This window comes from Sabethes cyaneus, chromosome 2, assembly GCF_943734655.1.
Source record: "Sabethes cyaneus chromosome 2, idSabCyanKW18_F2, whole genome shotgun sequence".
Classification (NCBI taxonomy): Eukaryota; Metazoa; Arthropoda; class Insecta; order Diptera; family Culicidae; genus Sabethes; species Sabethes cyaneus.
In genome coordinates, this window is record NC_071354.1 from 216,829,994 (window position 1) to 216,852,472 (window position 22,479).

At 37.8% G+C, this 22,479-nt stretch overlaps 2 protein-coding genes across 3 annotated transcripts in view; one reads left to right on the forward strand and one right to left on the reverse strand.

Annotated features, from left to right (window-relative positions):
• The window catches only part of LOC128733612 (diacylglycerol kinase 1), a 207,646-nt gene extending 194,909 nt beyond the window's left edge, over positions 1–12,737 (forward strand). For both annotated transcript variants that reach the window (XM_053827332.1, XM_053827333.1), the window contains exons 16-19: positions 10,792–10,947; positions 11,023–11,239; positions 11,294–11,475; positions 11,542–12,737. In XM_053827332.1, coding sequence (XP_053683307.1) covers positions 10,792–10,947; positions 11,023–11,239; positions 11,294–11,475; positions 11,542–11,631 — 645 coding nt within the window. In that variant the 3' untranslated portion in view covers positions 11,632–12,737. The remainder of the gene's footprint in view (positions 1–10,791; positions 10,948–11,022; positions 11,240–11,293; positions 11,476–11,541) is intronic.
• Positions 12,738–18,445: 5,708 nt separating this feature from the next.
• On the reverse strand, positions 18,446–21,291 carry LOC128734266 (methyltransferase-like protein 25B). The gene is made up of 3 exons (XM_053828347.1): positions 20,873–21,291; positions 20,043–20,804; positions 18,446–19,979 (listed from the first exon to the last, which is right to left on the reverse strand). The coding sequence occupies exons 1-3, from the start codon at positions 21,287–21,289 to the stop codon at positions 19,818–19,820; spliced, it is 1,341 nt and encodes a 446-aa protein (XP_053684322.1). The 5' UTR covers positions 21,290–21,291; the 3' UTR covers positions 18,446–19,817.
• Between the last annotated feature and the right edge of the window lie 1,188 nt (positions 21,292–22,479).

Sequence of the window (22,479 nt, forward strand, 5' to 3'; positions counted from 1 at the left end):
TTTTGGAAAGTAGACTAAATTCTACATAAAATATGAAAAAATCACGGTTACCTTCCGTTCCCAAAAAAAGATGCTCAACTTTGAAAATGCGAAGTCACATGTGTGTTACTATTTTGAGATTTGTAGCAAATATATTTTAGAGTGTACTTGATTTTCGTCAATCTGCAAAATAAGGTGCTAATCTATAACCATTTCAATACCAAATCACGTTTTCTTTGTATCCAAATATCTAACAGGATACGATTAAAAACAGTTTTTCGAAACTTTCGTTGATTGAAAAATATGGGAAGTTGTCACACAAACCTCAGATTCAAAAAATTCTACAAAAAGCTGTATCATTCCCAGTGCTCTGAAACTTTGGAATATAGTTATTTAGTCTGTCTACTTTCATAGAAAAATAATACTTCATGAAAAACTTCAACTCCATTTTGGGTGTTTTGTCCCAGTATTTTCCACTGTGCGGCGGATTCACATGTGCCGGCGGATCCACTCGTTTAGGCGGATCCACTTGTTTAGGCGGCTCAACTCGTGCCGGCGGCTTCATCTGCTGGTACGGTTTCGGCTTTGCTGGTGCCGTGGATGCCGGCATCTTGAGGCCACATCGGCGACAAAACTGAAAAAAAATTTGTAAAACAAGATAATTTATTAAAATAGAACTTACCATTATTTTAGCCTACACAGGGACCTTTGCAAATAATCCGCAACGGGAGCAAAACTGTAAAATAATAAATAAAATATATCTGTAATATATCAATTATTAAATTTTTTAATTACTTACCATTTTCCAGGGAGCACGGGCGATCTTCAACGACCAACGTTCTCTGATTCAAAATGAAAATGGACAATAAAATTGAACGTGGCCTGGTTGCCAGTATCGAATATGCCAGAAAACTTGAATTTTGCCCAAGGTATATACACACAAGGGGTTTCCAAAAGCTATAATTACTACGCACCTTGGAAAAAACAAAGGGTTTCCAGTAAGGCGTATTAGTGCGTAGTAATCAGAGGTTACTTTTGTAATCATTTACGAATTAATTAGGTAATCAATTGTAATCAGCATAGTAATCAATGATAATCTTAAGTAATCATTGGTAATCATTTATAGTAGTCACAAGAGATTGATTACTGGTAATCAGAGGTAATCAGTAAAGTAAACTTTTTTCAAAGGAGCGTAGGTGGAAACCCCTTGGAAAAAAAATACCTTTTTTAAGCGTTTTGGTTTTTTAACCTGGGTTAGTTCCAACCCGGCCACTGAATATAAAAACATTTTCGGGAGAATAAACAAACGTTTTCAGGTAGTTAAGCATTGCTAATGGCGGGGTTGAATCTGTAAAAGTATTCAGAGCAAACACATCGTCTTTAAAGCACAGAGAACAGATTAACAGGCTCGAAGGAAGTAATCAATTTTTTGTGTGTAAAATCTGTCGGTGGCGCCCTCCAGAAATATGGCTGTTCTAATGTACACTTCTAATGAAACGGTAAGCATGAGTATTCACGGGAAACTAGCAGTCATTGAGTTTTCGTTGGAAAGCCCAATTTCGGAAGCAGCTTTTCGGCCCAAAAGCGGGATTGTGTTTATAAAAATGTATATACTGCATTCTTCTTGCCAATCTGAACACAGCGAATTTATTTTCATAAACCGAATTTTTGTTTCAAACAAAAAAACTGCTTTTGAAATTGGCAGAATCGATGATGACTAATTTCACCTTCATACAGAGTCGTATTATAACCGAACACTACAGCTGTAGCACATTTTTCCAACACAGATATCAAATTCGCGGAGGTTTAATCGTCTCGCAGTAAAAAATTTGCGATCTGTTGGGACAACGAACTTGTGTCATTTTTTCTGGCACACTTCCCTAACACAGACATCAAATTGGACTAGGTTTAATCGCGTTCGTAAGAAATCTGTTGGCACGAGGGGGCTTTGTCACTCTTTCTGGCGTACTTCCCAAGCAAGGACATCAAAATGGTCTAGGTTTAACCACGGTCCACGGTGTTAAGAAATCTTGTTGAAATGAGGAAACTTTGTCACTTGTTTTGGATTACTTCCCAAGCACAGATATCAAATTGGTATAGGTTTAGATCATCGCAAAGAATCTTCCAACCAATCACGAAGCGAGAATTCTTGTACAACATAGGTTCATTATTTTCAATTTTTCAATAGTTCAACATCAAGAATCCATACTTTTCTTCATTTGGGTCAATTCTTAGAAGATTTTCCGAGCGATTGGTGTAAAAATATTGAAAATCGATAGTAAAACCGCTGAGCTATTAGCGCTCAAAACCTTTCATTTTTCGTGACGCTCGCATTTTTCGATTTTTTGGAATGACACCCTATCTCAAAACTTGCCGTAAGACGTAGTCCTACGTCAAAAAAACTACCGGGAGCAATTTCGTCGTGCTTCTTATGAGTGGAGTATGTTCCATAGTATTTGACAAGGTGTATTCCGTAGTATAGAGAGGTAGTTTCCGGGAAATACCGCTCACTGTAGATGTAAAATTTTACTTGAAACAAGAGTTGATGATCTTTTTGTGAAGCACAGGAATGAAAATCTGGAAGATTTTCAGTTCTGTCAGTTGGCCTGATCAGGCATTAATAAATCCTGAAGATTCAGGCAAATCAGGCAGGATAACAACGTTTATGGGGATACACTTCAGACAGTAAAAAGTCACTAGACGATGAGTAGGTACTAGGTACTTGCCTGAATCAGAAGTCAGAGGGACTCCTCTTTCAGTCCTGACGGCAAGACCGGAACGACTGTGGTGAAAGCAAATTGTGAGAAATCTAGTGTCTTGTACTTACTATAAGGTAGTTGAACTTATTTCGAGCTTTTGCTTTTGAGACATTAATAACTAGGGTAAATTAACCGTTAGTGGACTATTTAGTGCGTGAGCTGCTTCCATGAATTATTTTGAACTGGTAACACTAAACACCCAACCGATGGCACTTACATCCACTGCTAACTTTAGTAACTTTCGATTAAGCCTAAAAATATCAATTTATATTGTAAAACTGTATATTTTACATATTTTTCAAAACATATTGGAATTGCGTTTTCCTTTAGGATTAGAGGAATTCTAGTGTATTATGCATGGAGAGAGTCCACTAATGGCGACATATTTTGCTTTGTTAACCACACAAAGACCCTTTCCTAGTAACAATTCTAAAGCCACTTGGTTTTACTTGAATTTTATATGGGTTTTATTGCGGTATTAATCATTACCTCTGGTTTTATTATGTTATTGCGCAATGCCAAGAGGATACGAGTTCAAATACACTTGTAGCTAGCAATAAAACTATAATAAAACTGTTAATAAAGAAAACTTATTGTGGTTGCTTATATTACCACGATAAAACCAATTGGCTGCACCATGTCTCTTATAAACTGACCATACGTGTGCGCGTATCAATATAATATGCCGCACCAATCGAAATTGATCTTATTAAGGTTGCTTATTCTAGTATTCTGTTTTAGCTCGCAAAGAAAAATTTATAAAACAAAGTGTTTTGCAGAAAGAAAGTGTTTTATCACTCGGTTTTCCTGTCACAGGTAGCAACTAAATTGGTTTGGCTGGAAACTGAGATTGGCTAATTGAATATATTTATTTTGTTAAAACAACTAGTTTTCGAAATCTGCATAATTTCGATGGCGCGCTGATTTTATCTACCTATCATGTCATTATGCACGATAAAATTTTATGCGCATGTACTGCCAACCAATGTAAACTGCTAAAATTTATGAATTATTCTTTGGGATATTTTATTATAGTCGCTGCTAACTAAATCAATCACGATGATCTGACAGTAAAAATTTAACTTTTCTGCTCACGGATTTTCAAGTTAACAAAGCTGGCGAACGGATTTAGCTTTTCACCAACGCATGCTGTATGCTTTATAGCTTTGTAGTGAAAAGCTTTATTAAATTACGGCGCTGGCTGTCGAGCAGCGAAAAGCATAATCGGTTTTATTGCAGAGCGCGATAAGACTATTTCAGCTTATGACCTGATTCTCATACAGGTTATAAGAACAAACACTTAGTTTTCTTTTTATTTAATTTGGTATTCTACTAAGACGCTCCAAAAACTTCAGTAGTACTTTCTGTTGCATGTCATATATCCTCAGTTATAAGAAGTACAAGGTATAATAAACGCCGAGCTTATACCCAAGAGCCAGTATTGGTAAAGGGTCCACTATAGGCCCACTAACTTTCCTTATTAAAAATTATAGCTTTTCACCATGACATATGATGTTTCTATTAGCAGTAGAGCAATCAATTCTAAAGCATGTCTCTAGCAGATATCTGCATAGGTGGCTCGAGCGGCACGTTCCTCACAATCGTGTGGAAGATCCGTACCTCATGTCTTGCTCTCTGTATTTAAGAATCTGCTAAGATGCTCAGGCATAATTTATATTTTATACACATTGCTAAACATTACGATCAAAGCAATACGCCATTACGTTCAATTATCGGTAGGGGGCTAACATTCACTCCAGCAGCAGCGCCACACAAATTGTATGTGTGTGTGTGTGCGTGTGTGTGCAACTCCGTGTTTCCGGCAACAATTTCGTACCTACCGATGCTATCTAGCTAGCTACCTAGCAAATTCCGCCAGTTATTTTTAGAGTTCTTCCGTTTGATACCGGAGGCGGAACTTATAAAAGTATGAAGTGGTGTCTGACATGCAATGCTGCAGTCACACGGTACGGCACTTCCAAAATAATGATAATAATAATAGGAATAGTATGAATTCAAGAAAGGCGGTGGGGTGTGGAGAGTTTGAAGTAAAACAGTGAAACTGAGTAAAATGGTGCACACAAAATCGTAAGAACCTACACGCTAGGTGTACTGATGTATACTGATGTTTGGTGCAGTAGGGAAAATAGTTTTGGTCTAATATTTTACCCCAATTCGTTCAACTTTCTGCAAGCAGTATCAGTGTGTGCGGTGTGGAGCGAGAATCGGAACTGGTTCCGGTACAATATTAGTGGTGGGGAACCGGGGAGCAGGGGTTTTAAATTTTGTGCAACTGGCATGCGGAACGGCATCCTTTTGCTTGATTTCTGTGTTCGAGCCGAGCAGAGAACTGTTGATGCTGCCACTGCAGTGGAAAATCTGAAATGTGAAAGGTGATGACCTATATTTAACCGGTTCCAGCAGTTTAATACGCCGAACGGTTTGCTCTGTTCTCAGTATGATTTGTAAATACAGGGCTAGTTTGCTATCGCGATAGTGCACCGGGTAGTGATGCTAATCGCTAATGCCCGGTTTGCATTAGAGCGAATTTTCACTAGGCACGAACTTGTGCGTGAAAGTAGTCAAACTAAGATTATAACAAAACTAACAATTATAGGTTATATTTTGAATTAACAATCTAAGAAAGATGGATCAGACCCCAATTGTGAATTGGTCGTTATAGTTTGTAGCCAACGCCACGCCAACAGTGAATTTTATACATAGCACTAGAAATGGCAAACAATGACTCTCTGTTCCGGTTAGTGTTCTGACAATGACAGCGTGAAACCCTTCCAGTGGAGAGTCTCTGCTGGTAGCTACAAACCTACAAACAAGTCACACACATAGTACGAAGTCTGAACTGTGTGTTCGCGTTCTGCCATGCTGCCGTAGCAAACCGGAAACTAAAAGTGTGCTAACAAAATTTTCGCATCTGACGCCAAACTATTAAATGCACACCATATAGGGGTAAATATTTTATGTTCTCGTTGAAAATACAATTCAAATTGTTCGTTATTCAATTTGTTCGTGAGAAGGGTACTGTTGAAGTTCAGAATTTATCATAAACTCGAGATGTCTCTAAATGCTCCGGCAGTATTTCATCTGGAAACGAGTGTGCTTTCTGAGGTATACAAGTTTGTCGTATGTATGTTAGTATACATCATAGATTCAAACCAAATTGCAATATGCGAAACACTGCTCGTTAAAGTGCTGTGGATAACTTATACCTTGTCAATTTTTGACGTAGGACTACGTCTTATCGCAGGGTGTCATTCCATAATTTAGATTCTAGTTACCGTCACGAAAATTGATATCCGTGCTTGGGAAGTACGCCAGAATTTCTTGGACCCGCTATAAACCTACCTAGACTAATTTGATGTCTGCGTTGGGGAAGTGCGTCAGAAAAAGTGATAAGTCTCAATCCAACAAGATTTCTTCAGACCGCGATAAACCTAGCTCAATTTGAAAGTGAACAGTTATAAAAAAGGGCGCGAACAACCCTATGTTTCGCCTGATTGTACCCACGTACTGTAAGAATTTTTTCAAGACGGATGTTTTGAAGACGAAAAAGGGGCTGACATGTATGTGACGTGATGCAGCAATTTTTAAAGTGAGAATGAATTAACGACAGTCTGACCCGAAAATAGGTTTTGAGCGTTTAATTTATTGCTTTGCAATTAGTTGCATGCAATTCTTTGTATACCTTCCATTGTATTGCTGTTAAGTGTGAAATAATTTATTATCAGAGTCGTAAAGAACTATCAATGTGCAGAGGACGTTAGCTAATTGATGATATTTTAATTATCATAATTTTAACTTGTTATTTTTATGTTAGTTGAAAGGCAATTATATTTCAAATCAACCTGTCTCTTATTTATGGTGCTTCATATCAATTATTTTTAAGGAAATTGACGAATGTGAACCAGTTGTAAATGATAACCTAGATTACTTTTTTTTTCATTAAACCGTAAGTAGTGCGTCCAATGACAAATAGTTTATGGTTTGAACAAGATCCTTTGACCAGTTAACATTCGTTTTAGGTCAGATACATAAAGTTAGCTAGTGCTACAAGTTACATTTTTGCTAAAATAAAAGTTTAGCAATCTTTGGCGATTAAACGAAAAAATACTTTAAAATAAAAAGGAAAACAATCAAATAAAAAATAAGCAAGTGTGAAGAATGAGCAGTGCTCCTTGGGTGAAAAATGACGAGCGAAAAAAGAGGTATGGAGGTGATTAGAACGAGGAAAGAAGAATGAGGAGTCAAAAATCAAGAGTGAGGAATGAGGAGTGAAGTATGAAGAGTAAGGATGAAAAGTGAACAATTTGATGTGAAGAATGAGAGTGGACGAAAGAGGAGTGAAGAATGAGGAGTGAAGAATGAGGAGTGAAGAATGAGGAGTCAAGAATGCAGAGTGATGAATGCAGAGTGATGAATGAGGACTGAAGAATGAGGAGTGAAGAATGAGGAGTGATTATATGGTGAAGAAATAGCAGTGAAGAATGAGGAGTGAAAAATGAAGAATAAGGAATGATAAATAAGGAATAAGGAATAAAGAATAAGGAACAAAAAAGCCAAAGTAAAGCCATGGGTATAACCGTCCTGTTAAGAATTTGACCCTTCTTTATCGACAGACTTCGCAGCCGGTTATTAGAGTACAGGACAATTACGGGGCTAGTGTAACGATCCTGCTGACTCTACAGCAGTACCTCCCAGTCGATATTTGAACACACGATCACTAGCTTGTTAGGTCAGCATCGTACCCCGAAGCTAACTGGGCGGATCGAATAAGGAATAACGAATGAGAAATAAGAAATAAGGAATAAGAAATGAGGAATAAGGAAGAAGGAATAAGGAAGAAGGAATAAGGAATACAGTAATGTTCCGTTTTTGTCAGCCCGATGTTAAATGTTGGGCTGACAAAATGGGGCAACTAAAAAAACCGGGATTTTTTTTCGAGAATTGTATCAAAATTTAAGACCTTGCAATAACGAAGAGCTTTGAGCGGAAAAACATGGTTTTAGGTTTATAAAACCTTTGGAAGAGTTTCCGAAAATTAGAAGTTCTATCGTCCAGCGGCATTCAAATAAAAAGTGCAATAGTGCAATAAAAAATTTATTTTTCTTCGGTTTAAATATAACTCATTGAAGTTCTTCTTTTATCTCTTCAGCAAAGATAGAAAAACCCTATTTCTCATACTTGAAAAATCGTTAAAATCAATTTTTCTGTTCTAGCGGTTTTGTAGGTGTTGCATGACTTTTTCCTGTTTTACAAAGTTGTACAAATTATAAAAATACATAACATTTGCTGAATATAGTATACCTCTATGAATACCCTAATTTTGACCTCAAATTACTCGCAAGAAGGCATCATTTTATTCAAAAACTCTCCCCAGAGAGTCAGAATAGTTTCAAGCAGGCTGAAAAGTTTTATAAATCATGTTGAAAAGCACAAAATTTAAACAAAATTTATAGGCTGACAAAATCGGGATAAAAAGGTAATAAAATCGGGGGTAGACAAAATCGGGAGCTGACAAAATCGGAAAATTACTGTATAATTAAAGTCCCAACATGGCCGAAAAAATGGCGTTCATGTGAGGATATAGGTGCCATTGATTCGGCCATGTTGGATTCAGTACCGTTTCACCTTAATCACATTATCTAAAATTCACATGATATAAAAATTGGGGCTTGAATTTGAATTTGAGCTTGTAATTTTATTTCAAATTAGACCTACAATTAAATTAGTAAATTGAATTTAAATTTGAACTTTAAATTGGAGTTAACATTAGACATGAAATTGGCCTTGAATTACGAATGGAATTGGACTTGAAACAGGACTTGAAATAGAATTGAAATTAAAATTAAACCTTAAAGCCGAAATAACAATTGGACTTTTAAGTCAGAAGTCGAAAGTCGTAAAACATAAAAGTCAACCGTTCAATTGAAAGTTAAATGTAAAAAGTATAAAACCAAAAGTAATTTGTTGAATGTCACAAGCAAAAAGTTAAAAACCGAAAAATAAAAAGCATAAATTCCGAGGTTGAAAATGATAATTTAAATTTCAGAAGGCAAAATCTAAAAAAAATGAACGACCAAAACCAAAAGCCATAATTAAAATTCAAATGTCACAAATAAAAGGTAAAATTTAAAAGATATAAATCGAAATACAAGAAAACAAAAGGCATTAGCCAAAGAACCAAAGGTCGAAAGCCAAAATCAATAGTCAGTTGTTAAATGAAAATTAACAGTCAAAGTTTGGAAGTCAGAAACCGAAAGTTAAAAGCCATAGTAAAAACTTTAAGTTAAATGCTGAAAGTCGAAAATCAAAATCCAAAACCCAGAAGTGAAAAGTCAACTGCCAGAAGTGAAAACCCAAGTTAAAGTTCAAGTCAAAATTTTACCGGAACGCCACAAATTAAAAGGTGGAAGTCACAAGCTTAAAATTAGAAGTCAAGTCAAAATCCAAAAGGCAGAAAGATTAAAGTTAAAAACTAAAAGTTATTAAGGAAAAGTTAAGAGTCTAACGATGATGACGATAGTGATGATGATGATGATGATGATGATGATGATGATGATGATGATGATGATGATGATGATGATGATGATGATGATGATGATGATGATGATGATGATGATGATGATGATGATGATGATGATGATGATGATGATGATGATGATGATGATGATGATGATGATGATGATGATGATGATGATGATGATGATGATGATGATGATGATGATGATGATGATGATGATGATGATGATGATGATGATGATGATGATGATGATGATGATGATGATGATGATGATGATGATGATGATGATGATGATGATGATGATGATGATGATGATGATGATGATGATGATGATGATGATGATGATGATGATGATGATGATGATGATGATGATGATGATGATGATGATGATGATGATGATGATGATGATGATGATGATGATGATGATGATGATGATGATGATGATGATGATGATGATGATGATGATGATGATGATGATGATGATGATGATGATGATGATGATGATGATGATGATGATGATGATGATGATGATGATGATGATGATGATGATGATGATGATGATGATGATGATGATGATGATGATGATGATGATGATGATGATGATGATGATGATGATGATGATGATGATGATGCTGATGATGATGATGATGATGATGATGATGATGGTCGCCAGTTTTGTAATAACAAACAATGTCTCATATTGTTGCTCGGGAACACTTAGAAGAACCAATTACAAAATAAGATTCTTGATTTCCTACATGCTAGTGCAAATTGCAGCTATCACTGAACGTTAAACTATCGTAGGAAAACGAAATAAACCACTATCCTAAGTGTCAGTTACCATTATTTGTCAAGCTTACACTTCACCTCACTTCACCACCTCACCAACCACCGACCGACAATGGCTCTTTGTTCAATGCAGCGCACGTTTCCGATTCACCAAGAAAACAATGAGCGGACCGACCTCCTGCCGATAGCTGCAATAATATGGAAAATAACTCAAACCGCCTGCTTCCATTAGTAGGTAGGTACGGTGCACTGTGAAAACACAACTCGACCGAACGTAAACGGAACCGGCGTGGCTGTATGACCGCTGCTGGTATAAGTTACAACACATTTGCCGCAGTCATTTGCGGCAGTTGCTTTAAAGTTGTTTTTGGTTCCTCTGCGTTAAGCACAGGGCTGCACCAGTTTCAGCTGATAAGCTTGATGCAAACGGGCGGGCGGGCAACCAACAACCACAGGACGCGCTGGAAAGGAAGCCACTTCTTGAAAGTTTTATAATGAGAATATCAGTAAACATCTTGTCACAAGTTAATCGCACTTCCGGCTGTTATTGTTGCGATGCCGGGTGAAACTGTTGCACGGAAAAGAGTTTTTGCCGGAAGCCGCTTAATTACTGGTCCGTCCGATTGGGGATCTGGATTCATTTTCTTTACCAGCTTCCCACTGCTGTTTTTATTCCTTCTTAAACATAGCTTTTAAAATGGTTCATGTTCTCCCTCGCCCTTACAGGATGCAGCGATCTGTGTGAAGTTTCACTTAGAACGGGAGAAGAATCCGCACAAGTTCAACAGCCGTATGAAAAACAAGCTTTGGTACTTCGAGTACGCCACATCGGAAACTTTCGCTGCTTCGTGCAAAAATTTGCACGAAAATCTAGAGATTGTGGTAAGTTAGCCGCACTGGCGTTCACCTGCTGGGAGTCGTTTGTAAAAGTCTTTTTTTAACAAAACTTTCTTACAGTGTGACGGTGTCTCGTTGGAGCTGGCGAATGGGCCACAGCTGCAGGGCATTGCGCTGCTCAACATTCCCTACACGCACGGCGGGTCGAATCTGTGGGGCGAACATTTGTCACAGAAACGAATGCGAAAAGGTCCCTTTCGGAAGAAGCTGAAAAACTCCGACAAAGAGCTGTCGGCCAACAGTTTCAACTCGGTTGATCTTTCTATTGCAATTCAAGGTACTGGTGTTAATAGAAGGCATAATTTTTTGGTAACTTTTTCTTTATACACAGATATTGGAGATCGTCGAATTGAAGTGATTGGATTGGAAAACTGTCTTCACATGGGTCAGGTCCGAACGGGACTGAGGGCTTCCGGTAGACGATTGGCACAGTGCAGTGAAGTGGTGATTACCACCAAAAAGACGTTCCCAATGCAGATAGACGGCGAACCATGGATGCAAGTTCCTTGCACGGTAGGTAGTTTGTGATTGTTGAAAACAGCACCCATCAAAGGTCATTTTCTTTCTTCGCACTCTCAGATTCGGCTAACTCACAAGAATCAAGTTCCGATGTTGATGGCCCCACGCTCCGAGAAGCGTGGTGGATTCTTCAGCTTCCTGAAAAGATGACTAACAAGAAGGTCGGACTCCGATACTCCGGCCAACGAACCCTAGCAGAGTCTGTCCGACGCCTAAAAACGTCACATGTTTTAAGAAATCGTTTGAACGGTATCACAAATGCCAACGCAACGCAAGCAGAATATCGACAACTGACAACAATAGCTTTAATCAGGAACCAATACCAAAAAATACAGATCAAAGCGTAGGTAATATTTAACTTAAACCATTAGACGACGGCAAGTTTTGGTCCAGGGATTTGTACTCCAAACCATATTTGCTGGATACACCAGATCCTGAATCTACTTTTAATTTTATACGAAGACTCTAATAGACAAACGTAACATATTATACAGTATATAATGTAAGAAAAGCGATTTCGTATCGAAATTCGACTATGATAGAGTAAGGAATTGGTTTCTGCTCCAAGAACAAAAATTTCTCCCACCTTCCTTAACACACAAGAAACTTAATAGTCCCACACACAGCGCACCACCAAAGTTTGCAAACAAGAACTGATCCTACATTTTACAAAACTGGCCCCTCAGGTCGTTTAACGAAAGAGTATAACATATGTATAGACCCAAAGCAACGTAGAGAAAAAGAAAACCTAAGTGACTAAAATTGTTATGTTAGCTGAATAATTTTAATTCTGTTAGATAATCGGTCGGCCACCAAAAAGAAGGGGGCCACAACGTACGGTGCGAGAGATTTGTATATTTACATGAACGTGTGCTTAAACTTACGCCCATGTTGTTGCGATTGTGTTTCGATATTCGAGGTACGTCCCGTATCTGTTAATTGTGATCATAGAACCGGATATTATTATTACCTGCTACCTACATATATTATTGCTGTTGGACACACTGCTGTCACGATAATCCTAGAGTACCTATATATAAACGATGTAAATCAGTGGAATTATTCTAACGACGTATCAAAGACTCACCACAACTCAACGTGATGAAAATGCTCGGTTTATGTGCTTTAAAAAATCTAGTTAAGAAATGTGGGTATGCTGTGAAATGTTACTTTTAGGACCTTGAAGTTCTTACAGAAAGATAAAATTAGGTCATCATTTCATTTCTTTACGGGCCAAACTAGAAAGAAAGAATAGTCTAACAGCAATGTACATCTCGATTTACCGTAATGAAACTAGATTTTTTTTTTAATTTCAACCAATCAGTTAAAAACATAAAAAAGCAAAACTCAAAACACATATTTTGATGGACATATATTTTGGAGAGGCGTTTTTGGCAAATTTGTGAATCGATTCGAAGTGATTTTCTCCGATTCGGCTGAAAAGCAAATGAGTAGTAAACGTAATCTGACTCAGAAATCGTTAATAATTTTAATATTTTCATCGCTAGTGATTTTTCATCAAAACTAGAGAAGATATTTGTGAATCATAATTTGTTGACCAAAGAGTAACCACTCAAACTATGTTATTAGGAATATGGCCGAAAACCGGGGCTCCATTGTGTTGTTAGTAGGCTGTCGTCGCGAATTATTTCTAAGATTTTTTAATTTAATTACGATTGGTGGCTTTAAGCATTTTCAGCAGCTCACACGAACGCACGATTTTTCACCATCACCACCGGTCAGTTTTTTACGTCAATTGGTAATCTAACATACCATGACGGATCCACGATTTGGTCGACACAATTTAAAGTAGTCACGTCAAAATAGTAGTTAAACAGAACAGTATTCTTCAGACACCGATAAGAAATCACACAACACTTTCCTATCCCAGTAAGAATTGTCGGTCAGACGTCGTCCGACCACAAGCAGAACTTTTGCTTGCGTCAGTCCGATGTCGTGCGATAATTTCATGGGATCAGGGATATAATTATAATTATAATTATAATAATTATAATTCTGTGTTTTTTGTTGGAAAAATCTGGCCATCTGTACATCGAGGAAAAAAATTATGCAAAAATCTGTCCAATGCAAAGCCAGGAGAGTGAAAGAGACGGAGAGTCATTTCGGTCTATTTCCGTCTCTTTCACTCTAATTGTAAAAGCTCAAAAATCTGTTAAATCTGTGTATTCTATGAAAATCTGTATTCTATGCATACAGATTCTGTACAGGCGATTTCTTTCAAATGTCTGTTAAACACAGAATAAACTGTGCATTTGGCAACGCTGACTGGGATACTAATCACAAGATGATTCAGCAGACACCACCTGATAACGCTGTCGAGCATATCATCTAACTTGCGGATGATGAGTTAAGTTTTCAAACATATCCGTTTTTGCTATAATTAAGGAGACATCCGTGAAAACGAGAGCAAATAGAAGGGCTCCTAAATCAATTCCTTGAGGAACCTTGCACAGCGGAATGAATGTTATCAACTCAACCGATTATATATTTGATGTTCTTATAAATCGCATCAATTTGTACAGCATTATCGATATTGCTGATAGAGAAGAAAGTGAATTTACTGACGTTCCACTCAACCAAACGCTTGCGGAAGAATCCGTGTTGAGATGGCGTAGCATGGTATTTGCATACTTCAATATTCAATATTATCAATATGTTCCACATCAAATTGCATCACGGAAAAAATGCTGTAGAAAATTATTGCCTAAACCTTTTCAGACAGCAAAATGTAACCCATTAGTAAGCTTTTGGCATATTTATTTCATTCAACTTCAATACCATAATCGCAAGCTCGCACCTCACGCTTAACTCTTCTCATAAGGTTCTGTACAACATCTGGCTGCAGCTTCTTCTGAACGGAAACTCACTTTTTCGTCATGTCTTCCTCAGATTTGACCTCCTTGGGATGCTTCCATAGTGCCTGCTTCATAATAGCCCAGTATTTCTCGATTTTTCGACTCCGTTTACCACATGAGCAGATCGCTTGCCAAATCTTGTATTTTTTGGCAAACTTTGAAAGTTTCTGCTTCCTTACTTCCTCTGGGACATCAGACTTGTGCTGAGCGGCGAAGAACAGTAGCCCCGGAAGCTGCCGGACAATGAGGCTTTTTCAGCGACTGGGTGTACAGTTTCCGGGCCCGTTACTTTCCAACCGTATTTTGCCGCTCGTCACGATTTGGAGCCTTCTTCACTTTGTACGTATGTAGTCCCTCCCGGTCCTTGGCTCTCTGAACAAAAGACTTCGACAGACTCAACTTATTGGCCACATCTCTGACCGAACATTGGGATTCCGCTTAAATGCTTTTACGACACGCTTGTGATCCTGATCGCTAATAGAACATTCATTCTGACCGCATTTCTTCTTCCGTTCGATGCTCAGAGTTTCGTATTAAAGTTTAATCACACGACTCACCGACGACTGCACGATTCCGAGTTGTTTTCCGATGCCCCGATGAGAGAGTTGAGGATTTTCCAGGTGCTTGTGCAAAATAAATTCGCGACATTGCTTTTCGTTAGACGCCATTTTTCCAATTTTCGAAAAACTGACAGCCATAAAAATACAGTGTAAACAATACACTCTAAACTGCTTTTACCCAAATTTTCAAGAAAAAATACCCAATTTTTTACAGCGTTTTTTCCATGATGCAATTTGACGTGGGACACCCTTTACCAAGCTCTTCGCCTCCACGACCTAAAACTGTAACTCTTCATTATTAATCGGAAAAACGAGAAACAACATTTATGGTTCTTACAAGAAAACATAAATATCTTATCCGCTAACCAGTTTCGGGTATGATGCTACCCATCATCTGAGCGGTGGTCGACTGCATACAAAGTAGTAATTTGTTGTTTACTACAGTTTCAACTTCGTAATCAGTATTAAACCCTCCATCCGAGAATCCATTATAGTCTTGACCGAATGAACTAACCGTTCCCATACAACACCAGCATGGATGGGGCTCCTGGCTGTTGCCGAGAATCCCGCGTTAATCTGTTCACGAAAAATTCATTCTTCACTTTGAAAATTCGTACCGCAGTCACTAAAAAAAACTGCCGAACCGTGATGGCAGGCGAATCTCTTAACATACGGAACGTAGGAAGCTGTTGAAAAGTCGCACGGATAGTGAGGCACGTGAACAGTGTAATCCCCTGTTTAACGTTAGAGCTCCCAACTTTCACCGGCGGTGGTAGAAAGTAGTCTATTCCGACATAACTAAACGGGCGAATATGATAGGCCACGGTAACGACGCGACCGGAGATACTTGTAATTTGCTTTTTGTAGTTTTGGAGTTTGCAATACTGACACATTTGGGGAACGATTTTCACTACTGTGCGAAGTCTCAGAATCATGTAACAGTAGCGCAATTCGTTCACTACTATTTCAGGGTTGGCATGATTACCCAATTAGAGTAAACAACTAGTAGCGTTGGTGATCTCTCAGGATGATTTCTCGGTAACAAGGATCAGTGGATGATCTCTCGGTAACAAAATGGGATATCTGGTAACGAACGGTTTACCCTTAACCTTTCTCGGTCAGTTTTTTTTGTCATAAACACCACGAACGATTGCAACCAATGGGTTAGATATTGGTTGAGAAGAACACAGCGCGGGTGCTAATGCGAAGTTAAAAGAATAAAAGAGCAACAGGAAAGGATGGTATTGGAGCTGAACTTATCAAAATGGGTTATTTGCCCTAACTACAAGAGAGGTGAAAAGCTGGAATGCGAGAACTACCGAGCGAACACTATCCTGAATGCTACCTATAAAGTGCTTTCCCAAGCCTTCTTCCATCGATTGTCGCCAATAGCTAAAAGATTCGTGGGAAGTTATCAAGCCGGCTTCAGGGAAGGTTGGCCTTCCCCCGCGTCAGATCCTCCAGAAGTGCCGCGAATTCCAAGTCCCCACGCACCTGTTGATTGATTTCAAAGCCGCATATGATAGAGTAAACCGACATGAGCAGGGGAAAATCCTACACGAAAACGGCTTTCCGATTAAACTTAGTTGACTTATCATAGCTACGATGGATGGAATCTAGTGCTGTGTGAGAATCTCGGGTGGATTGTCAGACCCATTCGAATCTCGCAGGGGACTTCAACAAGAAAACGGTCGTTCCTGCCTGCTATTTAACATTGCGCTTGAAGGTGTTATAAGGCATACGGCGATAGAAATTTTAATAAATACCTACAGTCAATTTATCTTCTTTGCCGACGAAGTGAATGCTGTCAGCAGTTCCTACATTTGAGGCGGTGGAAGGTCAGACTAAAACGCGAAGCAGAGAAGATTAGGTTGAAGATAAATAAGTCCCAAACGAAGTATTTGCCGGCGGGCGGGTATCGTGAAATGACATATTTAGTCATAATAAACAATTATGAACATTTTCAGCTAAATCGGGGAGAGTTAGTTAAAAAGAATTAGTCGTATAGAACGCCACGCCAAAGAAGATATGTTCAATACTAAACCAGTTATGTTAAATATAACTGATTTTAGAACATTATTTTAACTTTTTACCTTCCACTAGCAACCGGCAGTAAAAAATAATTGTTTTTCACTGTTCACTACTAGGTACTATTAAGAAGAACATGTTTTCCCATACATTCTACCAGCAAAAACAAACCTACTAGATTGGAGTAAAATTTCTGTCAAAAATCATTGTCCTCGGTGAAATTTGGTAAGTAACTGAAGTTTATTTTCAGCTTCAGAAGCACCACAGTAGCAGTTAACAAACGAAAGATTGAACAATCTGTACATAGTAGAGTTCAAAATTCATATAATGACATCGATGTCCTCGCGAGAGAACTGTTAGCATAGAGAAAAGGCTACCATATTGGAGCAACGACAGGCTGTAAATATAGATGTGTACAAAATATCACCTTCAATGTGAGTCTGCAGAATCAGATTCCTAGGAAAAAGTGTTCTCAGTTTGGTGTCTGTTCTCTGTGCTATGAAAAGAATTGTTCGATAGAAGCTTACATCAAAATACTTATAAATTACCAACTAACGCTCGTCTGCTGCTGACGAAAAGGGAATTACAGTATTGACGAAGATACTATCTGATAAACCAAGAAATTCTAAAATAGCTTCGTAAGGTAAACCAGTATTACTGAATAATCTAAGAATTTAGTTTTTAAATGACAAATATAAGCAAGACGAAAACATGAAAAACACTGTAGAAAAGCGAACGCAAAACGTAGAGAAAGAACTACTAAACCATATTTTGTTTAACAAAATAATAATAAAGGAAAACATAACTCGCTCTCTTAGGTTTAACAGCAGATAAAACTATTAGTCCTGTTTGTTTTCTCTTAAGTTACTCGATCAAATATTCATCGTTCGGTTACTTATTATTAACAAACGACGAGGATACGTGCATCAGCCGATTGCCTCCAGATAGTAGTTTCAGGCCTAAAATACTGATTTTATATAATAAACGTTCAAAGAATAGGTATTCAACGTGCAAAGATATTATATATTACTAACTATGAACACACAATTGAAACCAACTTCATTGTCATTGAAAACGAAACTAATGAAAACTAACTAGAGTTGTAAGTGTGACCGTACTGAATAAATGTAGACAAGTTTAGTCCAAAACAAACCAACAAGTAAAGAAATTTTAGAATATGTACAGTTTTCACTATAACTCGATAGCCAATTTTAGTTCTAATATTCTTCAAATTTTCACTCGGAAATTTAGAATAGCTTTTGAACAGCCAACACATACACACTTTCGGACCAAACGGGGCACTTTTAGAGGATAAAATACACACACTTGAACAGATATAACAATTCAAACAGCAGAGTAAATTTTATTTCATTTTTTCCTTTCCATTCACTTATCACTAACCAATCGCAAGCTTGTAAAAATAAAAACAAATCCGCCATTGAAATTGATTTGGAATTTTAGAATTTTTTAAAAAAATCTTGTAAAAAGTTGAATCCGTGGCTTTGAACTATTAAACTAATGATAGAAAACTAGAGCTCTGTAGTTGTCGTAAGTAGTGAGATCGAAACAGAAAAATATATTCGTCCATCAGTTACGAAGCGACTAGCGTAAACATAGTTTCTAATTATATCAAAATAAACGTATACAAAAATTTATCATACCATTATCAGCTAGCGATAAGGGACTGCAGTCGACGACGGGCGCATAATCCTAACAGCCAGCATTCTACTCACGCGTGTAGGGCCGTCGAACTATACAATGTAAAAACTATGCTATGTAGGTGCATATTATATATTATATACTATTTATTTAGTAATTTACTACATTCATAGGGGGAAAAGCCGATATGTGATTTCAAATAAAAATCCCAAGTCTAAAATCAGCATTGTAAAATTTGCGCAGTCATGAAAATCAAGAGAAAACTAAAGCATAAACAGACAAAACTGATAACTTTGCGCTAAAATGGTCGCTGTCTTATTTGCTGCTAGTCGATTTATCGAATAAAATTAGTTATCATAAAAGTTACACAGTTTGTAGGTACGTTTCACTCGACTTAACACTATAATATCACGCTACTAGTTTTTATGTTTGAAACTTATTTCAAAGAAAAACGCAGTATTTTTGATACCGGATTGGCTTTTTGTAAAAACACTCGACGAATAAAAGCGGTGTTAATTTGGGGCAGTTCTCTCAAATTTCCAATAATTCGTTAGTTTTGGAAGCTCAAGTGCTACCTTGCGTCCGCATTGTTCTTTGAACTTGATGGAGGCGCCATGCACCTGTCAGGCAAAGTGAGCGACTGTGAAAAAGGAGCCTCCCAATGGCCTGTAAATTAGAGAGGTCTCATGGTTGTTTTTATAACCTGCAGTGCCGGACTTTCTAAAAATGAAATTCGGAAATTCAAAATTTGACCAAAATTTACTCCAAATTTGTTTTAATTAGGTATAAGTATGCTAGATATACTATCCTTTCTATAACTAAGATTCTAAATTCGAACTCCAAGAATCAACAGTCCAAACATTGCAGCATTGTCATAACCATAGAAACCATTTCTATTGACCAAAGCAGTCGGGCATATCAAAACGTCAAACGGTGTTGTTTTGCATAATGGGAGCTATCAAAGTGGAAAGTCACGCAATAATTGCCCAACATACAACGGATCGAGTGATTTCTCTGTACAGCAGTTACATAAAAAGGTAGGTACCTAATAAACCTTCTTTTATATAAGTAAAAGTTATCAACCGATGAGAACCACCGGAAGTCGGGATACTCCAACATTAACAATAGAGCACTCAGCACATTTCTATTATCAGGAGAGAATTCGTGGCACATTCTTTCTAAACATTTAGGTACAATACTATGTAGTACATCGTCACCTACAAGCATTTTTATGCGCCAATATAACCGAACATCGTGGAGACAAGCTTTCGTTGGCAAATTTTACTAATTTTACGTTCAAGTTTATGTCTCTTTGGTTTGCTTCGGTTTGGATGTAACAAATACGATCCAGTAAAATCAAATTTTCACAGACAGACTGTAAAACAATCAAAAAGTATTAACAGTTTAGATTGACTTTTAACAAATTGTCTAAACCCACCTGTAAGCAGGTCTGAAGACAAGTCAAATATTCGGCCAACCGACCTCCGGTCGGGTATTTCACGAATAGTTTTTCGTATCTTTCGATATGTTCACTGGTCCATGCCATATTAGTTTGCGGATCCGATTTGTGAAAAAGCAAATACTTTTCCAACAAATTTGACTCATCTCTACCCGAAGATTTTTTAATTTTCACGAATTCATCAGTGGTGAGAACCGCTTCCACCAGGCTCCGCTCAAACATCGACTTGCCATGCAGTTCATGCTCCTCTTCATTCATTGTTTCCCACCTAGCAGACGTTTGCTGGCATCCTAATCGAAGAAAAGGTCTGCCAAGAAAACTATTGCTGCTGTTATTCAGAATCTCCCGCAGTTGACTACTGACAGGGAACTGTTCAAATGTGGTACAAGCCTCGTCTGTTGGTTTCAGCTTATGATAGCAGCAAGGCATGATGACTAATTTGTTGACTGCATCATTGTCGAGAAACATTTTGATGGCATCTATCGAAAGATCTGCACATGCATGGAGACCAACAATAGCCAGATTTGGTTCCGTTACGCGATTGAACATGGCAGCAGCTAAGTATTTCAAATGCTGAAATGAGCTCGCTTCAATGATATGGTTGAGAAACTTAACATGGCTAGCAGACTGCGGAAATAACCTCGCTTGACGGTTTTGACTTTCCGTTACTCGATAGGCATCTCCATCGATACCAAGAACAGTGAAACCGTGTTTCGAGTGTAAGTTTTGACTGAGATAGCCCTGTAACCAAAATAAACCGTTTTAACAAAAGCATAGGAGGTATGTACATGGCATAAGAAAATAACTACCAATCCAGATCCAAAGTCCAACAGCACTTCACCGTTGTTGCAAATTCCTCCAATAACCGAAGTAAGATTCTCAATTTCGTACATCTTCTTGGGACTAACTCCTTTCAGGTTCGGTCCTTTAACGGAACACGCCTCTAACCGGTCATAGTTTATGATCAACCCTTTCAGCCGATTTAGAAAGGTTTGAAAACTGCTACTCCAATCTTGGTTCACATATCCGAGCGGAATGCGATTGAACTGCTCATTCGCGGTCGAGTCCAGGTCACCGATCCATGGTTTTGGAAACTCCTCCAAAATGCCCGCTTGCACAAATTTGGTATTGGAACTTTCGAAAATCCATTTGTACTCTGTTAAAAATTTCGTACACTGCTCAAAGTATGCAACAAAGTCGAATTTTTCGTTGAAATTTACTGGCATAATAACATGCTATTTCGTTGAATGAATTGATATTAAATAAAATTAGATTTAATTAAAAATATCGTAAATACGATAAAATTTATTTAATAGTTTAACGTAATTCGTAACAATTACGAAGTGAATGTTTTGGTTTTTTATGTTTCACTGATGTTTTCTAACTTAACTTTCTAAACATTAGAAACGAACGTCAAATTCGGGATTTTAGCAATAATGAATTGTGAAAAGGGTCTACGCAACTAAATAAACTCGCATATGTACAAGCTCGCCTATCTTTCCAAAAAGAGGCAGAGATGCCAATGTTCCTGATTTTTCAGGATTATCCAGATTTTTTGGTGTATTTTCTAATATCCTGACAAGTCGCTCGTTTATCATGATTTTGAAAAAAATCCGGATTTCTCCTGATTTTTATACATTTGAACTAAAAACCTGTAGAAACTTAACCCTCATTTCTCTACTCTCCTGCGTTATGCTCTAGATGAGTCTATCTCTATTTTACTATAACTCTTTACTTTGTGTTCACTTTCGTTTAGCTGCCGAAATTGAACCCTGCGAAGATAAAACTAGAAACAGCAATGCCGTCTTAACCCACGATTACTCGCGATGTGGAACGTTAACTTTAACTCGGTATATCTCGGAACTCAGGCAATAAAGAAAATCACTGTTTTCGGCCAGTTTCATCTGCAGACCGAGATCTTTCAATCGGTAGACAAGGTTTCATAAGTTTTTCGCCAAGTGGCGTTAGTATTCGAATGAATTTCGTTCTGTTTTACCTTGCCTATGAATCGATGTTGGCGCGAATAACTGTGGTAGATAGTCAATGTATAAGCAGCAATGTGAGAGAATTTTTAGCATGAAAACTTGGACATATTGCTTTCCTAAAAAAATTGAATCAAAAATCCTGAATTATCCTAATTTTTATTTCCTTTGCATCCCGCTTAGGCGCGCCCGGCCGAAATCGAACAAAAATCTGGCAGCGAAAAACTTTTTCTGCCAGACATTCTGCCGGATTTCTGGCCGCCGTAACCCGTGAAAACTAGCAGAAATGCAACAACCGTTTCGGGCAGAAATTTCGCCTAACGGTTTTGTTTTGATTTTTCTGTCCGAGTTCTGTTCGATTTCTGCCAGTCATTTCGAACAGAACCGGTGCAGGAACCGGTTCGGCTGATTTTCCTTTTTTGTATTATTTTTCA

Bases quoted from the DNA above. Each gene is read 5' to 3' on its own strand.
- LOC128734266 (XM_053828347.1), bottom strand. From the start codon at position 21,289: ATGCCAGTAAATTTCAACGAAAAATTCGACTTTGTTGCATACTTTGAG. The intron at 20,805-20,872 runs GTAGTTATTTTC...TTTTGGTTACAG, and splicing joins TGGACTTTGGATCTGGATTG to GGCTATCTCAGTCAAAACTT. The intron at 19,980-20,042 runs GTGGGTTTAGAC...ATTGTTTTACAG, and splicing joins GTCTTCAGACCTGCTTACAG to TCTGTCTGTGAAAATTTGAT.